We start from the raw sequence: 6,000 nt of genomic DNA on the forward strand, positions 1-6,000 counted from the left end.
GATTAAAACACCTTTTTGAACAGAGACTTGGCCTTTTAACGGCTGCGTTCTCCTTTCTGCTGCTTCATCTGGTCAACAAAAGCATAAAGGCCTCGTCGTGCGATGCGCTACTGTCACAGCTCTGCTTTTCTTCTGATGATTTTTCGGCACCGCTTTAGGAATTAAACCACATTTGTCCAAGTCATGATGATGACAGTTCGCGGTGTTGACTTGGATTCAATTTTCTTTTCTCCCCAGCAGGTTGAAGCAGCCCGACAGAGTATGCTGAGGAAAATCTACTACCTGACTGATGAGGTACTCGTACACTTTCTGCTCCCGCTGCCTGTTTTTATTCGCTCTTCCTGTCTCGACTCTTTCTGTGCTTCTAGGTGTTCATTGATTTCATCGACTCTGACCCCTCGCGCCTCCTTTCTGGAAAACGAGTTTGTTACAATGTTTTTCAACTTGTTGACCTCAGTTCTAGTTTTTTTTTCAGTTTGCTGAACTGTTTTTTTTTTTATTCCTGTGGACATCACAGTTTAGTTATAAACTGTTACTGTTATTCCTCACTGATGTACCTTTAAGACACACACTGAGTTTGATGATCTCAGCAGTGGCTTTAGCTCTGCAGCATTCTCATTCAGGCACATCCCAGAAGAATATTATCATAAGGTTTATTTATTTCAGTAATTCAATGCAAATAACTCTAACCAGACCACCATTTCCCCACAAGGAGGCATTGTGAGCATGTTATGACCTACACAATTATGGATAAGATCGGCCATAACTGCTGCAAAGAGGAAAATCTGTGTGCCAAAGTCCTCAAGTACATTTTTGCATTTCATTTGGAAATTAAGCTCCAATTCTGTTTTAAAAATCCATCATATTGCTGTTGTGTAATATTTTTAGTTTTAAAAGAAACGTCATTTTAAGTTTTAATTAGCTTTATGGGTATAATCATCAACATTAACAGAGATAAACACTTGAAATGCATATCTGTGCGTGTAATGAATCTATTGAATCCATGAATTATTGAGTCTAACTTAGAGATTCTAATTTACTTATTTGAATGCAACAACTTTCAAAATAAGCACCAACGCGATACTGATCGCCAGCTAGCTATAACTTTTCATTCATTTCGAGCATTTATGCATAAAACCAATCAGTTCTTTACAATAAAATCATTCAAAAACTGATAAAACCAGTATCATGGATATATAAAAGAATAAAGTTAGAAATCTGGAATAAAATGCAACAGTGCTGGTGTGTATTAAAGGCCTTCCTGTCAGGTATCCCCGTGGTTTAGTGTTAGGTCTCTGGGGATTCTGTTATGTTTGTCTGCACTTTCTCTTTATTATTCATCTGTAGGTTCTGCTTTCTGTCACCAGGTAGTTTCCCCTGCGTTTCATTTCTTTATTTATTGGTTCCTCATATTCCTGTTTCCTTTAGATCCCTGTGTTCTGCCCGCTTTCTTTACATTTCACTGTCCTTCCCTGCACCTGCCGCCTATTAGTGTAATCGTCTACTCCTGTTCTCCTGATTTCTGCTTTTAAGTCCCTGATCGTCATTAAACTCATCTTTATCTACATCACGCCGCGTCTCGGCTCCGTGCTGCTTTCAAAAAACAAAACATGTCGCTTTCTGAGTAAAAAAAAAAAAAGACGTCTTACGTCTGGATTTAAAAAGCAGAGATCCAGATGGAGCTGGCTCCATAGTTTGGGTCCAGCAGAAGCCTGTTTGACCAGTGAATCAACTTGTTTGTTGAATTTAAAACTCCTTCGTCAAACATCTCCCCCCGGCTTGGTTACGGTGTCACAAAATGAAAAATTCAGAGCGCCGACGTCAGTGGCGTTCTTTTACAGACGGGAAACTTTGGTTCAACCCCGGTTTTACTGCAGCGATACCATCAGGACCCTCACATTAAGTCCGCCTGTAATTACATTTAGCGACTGACTGAAAAAATGTGTTTGTCCCAGATGGCTTCTGGCTTCACAGCAGATTCAGGATTTTATGAAATCAGATCCAAACCACAGTTAGAGGCCGTTTGAAAAGCTCATTGAAACGGATTATTGCAAATAAACGGTAACTAAGCCGTCATGCTGCTCAGCAGCTTTAGGCGTGCTGAAGTGTTTTTACTTCGCTCTGGAAGCGGGAAGAGCGTAGAAGAAGCGTCCTACGTGTCTGTTTGGCTTGAACGATTTGTAAAAGTCCTCTGAGTCTTCAGTGAGGCTAACAACATGCAACATAAGTAGAGACAGCTCAAAGGACGGCTCTGTGGTGGAAGACATTGAGGACTAACGGCAAAATGACCCAAATATACGGATTCTGGACAACTTGAAGGAAAGCCACCTCTGAAAAGGGAAACAGGTTAACAACACATTCAGATCTAAGCTGTAGGACAGTTTTAAGAACCATAGCTGTGATTTTCCAAGTTGAAGGTTCATTTGATTCGTCTGCTTTCAGTCCCGCTTTTAATCGGCATCCAAAGTTCGTGTGCGTCTGTTTGCACACACGTAACACCATCGTCTCACAAGTTAGAATTTAAGCGTTGCAAATATGTATTTATTCCTTTATTCAACTGTATAGATAATCTCTATACAGTAAATATATTTCTAAAGAAGCTGTTGGTCTGAAATTAACACCAGCTGTCAGTAAAGAACATAAGTAATTCCTACATGCAAATAAGTACTTGTTCCACCTTGGTGGGATTGCCAGTTCCCAGTTGTACTGAAACGGCCCTCACCATAATACTCCCACCGCCATGTTGCACTTTTTGGGATGGTGTTACTTTGGGTTTTGGTGCTTCTCTTTGCTCCAAACAAAAGCAACATCTTTATGGACAAAAAGCTCCAGTCTCATATCGTCTTACAAAAAGACAACCTCCAGAATAGCCAGTGTTTCTGCAGGGTGATCCCAACTTACCAGAGTTATTGCTTAAAGCTGTCTCTACCATAGAATAGGGGGTTTTCAGCTGACGTCACGCTCACGTGACTACTCAGCGCGTCCGCCATATTGGGTGGCAGTCGTTTCGCACAGTTGACCTGCATTGTATGACGCCTTAGGCAGTATTGGAAGTGAACAATGGGGAAAACGTGTTTAATGGTTGGTTGCACGGCCCGTGGAGGTGGAGATCAACGCTCTTTTTATCGCCTACTAGCCATAACAGTGAATCAGTGTGAAAAAAAAAAACAGCTGTCTGAACAACGCTGTCACCTATGGCTGACACGGATATCCAGGTCCGATTTGGACGGTGTTAAGCTGGAATACGCCAGAGTCTGCGGTGCTCACTTTGTCACAGGTAATTAACTGTTAAGTATTTAAAACATATAAGAAGAATATATTAATAATAGGGCTTGGGCGTTATGACTTATTACTTTCCGCGGCTGTCGTGTTGACTGCCTCCGCCGCCTCTACTGTCTGTTACTACCGCATACTGTACTCCCTCTCTCAGCCATGTTTTAATTTGATTAATTTCACCTTAACTTGATTTCAACCATGGTAAACCGTTGCTGTATTGTGGGCTGTAACAGCGCAACACATGATCGCCATGGGAAAAACATAGAAACAGATTAATTTTCCACCGCTTTCCTGCCTGGGGGCGCAACCACGGAGAACAACTGTTAGCGATAACAAAGAGTCGGCTCGCTTGGATCGCGGCTGTAAGTCGACCGAACATAACTTTCCACAGTATCCCGATGTCAATGAGAGTGTGTTCTAAACGTTTGAAACACATAGCAGCAAGTTAAAAGTACATTACATGCGCGAGTGGTTGTTAGCGCTAACGGTTAGCATGAGCCAGAGCCCGGCTGAGCGCAGCTTACCTTTGAACGAGTTACAGAGATAAAGAGATCGTCGGCTCGCTTGGATCGCGGCTGTAAGACCGAACATAACTTTCCACAGTATCCCGATGTCAATGAGAGTGTGTTCTAAACGTTTGAAACACATAGCAGCAAGTTAAAAGTACATTACATGCGCGAGTGGTTGTTAGCACTGGCGGTTAGCAGCTACTAAACTAGCATGGGCCAGAGCCCGTCTGAACGCAGCTTACCTTTAAACGAGTTGCTGTGTTCCCACTGTTTGCTGGCTTTATGATCTGCAGCTCCTACCGGCGCCAATACGGTAAATACAACTTAATTTTGCACTGGTCATTGTTCTGCTTAAATAATTAAAGCCGCGAGCGGCGTCGATCGGCCTTGCAGCCAAGCGCCTTCGTGCACCGCCCGCCGCCGGCGGGCGGTGCAACACATTTGCAACACATTTGCGTCGGATTGTTTACATTTTTACCATCTTATTAAAACTCACCCGTCCACGTATGATGGCGATTTCCTTGATGTACATAACCAGATGTGAACTGGTTGTGAGCCTCTAGATCATTGTAAGCTCTCATTTCCTCAAGAGTGTGCAGAGGGTTTTCACTGAACACCAGGTAATGCACTATGTCGCCGTGCTCTACATTTGGCCAATCATCTGGATTACGGCTAAACAAGGCACCGTGGAGGGCATACGGGTCCATATGGTCGATCACGGAACATTTCCTCAGATATACGTCCTTATCTGGTCGCTCTAGCGTGCTGGCGTACTTATCCATTCGCGATACGATAATACGTGTAAGACAACTAGAGATAAGGAAGTGTGCCACCCAATATGGCGGACCGGAAGTTGGCCAGTGACGTCAGTGAAAACACCCTATTGAGGTTTTCTCTATAAACTTGGAGTCCAGCTTTAGTGGTGGCTTTCTTTCACACTCTTTCTTCAGCAGTGGAGTCTTGTGATCCTGCATTGAGGCAACATTTATTTCTCCTCTGTTTGATTTGGCAGATTGCAGTACCATGTTCCACACCTTAGAGTTAATAAATTAAATCGTTTAAACTTCTCCACGATTTCTTCAGTTAATTTCTGAAGGTCACTCTTAAGCGCTGTTCCTTTCCCCCTCCTTCCCCCCTGCAGGGAAAAGCTGGTTCAGATGAACTCCTGCTGCTTTTCCCACATCCTTCTCACTCTGTGTTTTCATTTCCAGGTGTTGAGGAACCACTTGCTTCTTTTCCGCCTGCCCCGACAGGACCTGCAGCTCGGCTTTGACATGTATGAGCAGCTGCCCCCCATCCGGGCGAAGCGTTTAGAGGCGGTTCTTGGTCTGCAGGATAACAAAGGAGACTGAGTGGACTAAAACTAGTCCAGTAAGGGGATTTTGATACAAAAAAAAAAATGAGCACGCAGAAGAGACGGGACGAAACTGTAAGCAAGTGGAGTGGTAAGAGATGCTGAGAGGGAAAGTTGGCAGTGGAAGTCTGTGTGATGTACTGTCGCTCAGGAAATGGCACGGTCACAGAGGTTTTTTCTGTGTCGTGTTCCAGCAACCAGAGAAGAGAAAAATCAAATCTGAGCTGGGCTCAGCCAGCTGCACAAATAATTCAGAGCACTCAAAAGTACAAAATTCCTTTTCAGTGACAGCCAAAGGTTAAATACAATGAAATTCAGATGAGACAAAGCTGAATTCCCGCAGTCCTCGTCTCCGTGTGACTTCAGCTTTTTGCCAAAATGTTTATCGAGCTTGAAAATCAGCCGAGGACAGAGAAGACTGATGCTCTAAAAGTGCCTCAGATGTTATTATCTGTGAATAAAATGTAACTCTCTGATGATAAGAGCTTTTGTTTTTCTCACCTAGTTGTGCTTCAGCCTCACCAAACGTTCATTTGAATTCAAACCAGAGTGAAAACCGACAGAGGAAAAAACCCAAACCTCTGAACTTTGTTGGATGACGTTAAATACAGAGAAAACTGTTGATTTTGTCGCTTATTGACTCGGCAAATTCACCTAAACTCCACCTCGGATGTGGAAAATGCCCATTAGGCTTGTTCGTTCTACGCGTGGTTGATTACCTAAATAAGCTCATTTCAGTCGGATTTTGTGACATTAACGTCTCATCACATGGTATAAAAACAAACACAAAAGCCATTTTCTGTTCAGTTCAGGCATTAATGACGGCTCTAAATCATTGTGAAGATTAAAGGTTTGGGGGAC

The 6,000-nt window shown here is 43.1% G+C and overlaps 1 protein-coding gene across 2 annotated transcripts in view; it reads left to right on the top strand.

The window, feature by feature from the left end:
• Positions 1-5,621, top strand: part of rpap1 (RNA polymerase II associated protein 1) — a 38,653-nt gene extending 33,032 nt beyond the window's left edge. Inside the window, exons 26-27 of one of the 2 annotated variants that reach the window (XM_021317510.2) lie at positions 238-294; positions 4,997-5,621. In XM_021317510.2, coding sequence (XP_021173185.2) covers positions 238-294; positions 4,997-5,137 — 198 coding nt within the window. In that variant the 3' untranslated portion in view covers positions 5,138-5,621. The remainder of the gene's footprint in view (positions 1-237; positions 295-4,996) is intronic. The other variant, XM_021317511.2, reaches the window with a different exon arrangement.
• Positions 5,622-6,000: the final 379 nt, after the last annotated feature.

The sequence above is a fragment of the Fundulus heteroclitus genome, chromosome 19, assembly GCF_011125445.2.
Source record: "Fundulus heteroclitus isolate FHET01 chromosome 19, MU-UCD_Fhet_4.1, whole genome shotgun sequence".
Classification (NCBI taxonomy): Eukaryota; Metazoa; Chordata; class Actinopteri; order Cyprinodontiformes; family Fundulidae; genus Fundulus; species Fundulus heteroclitus.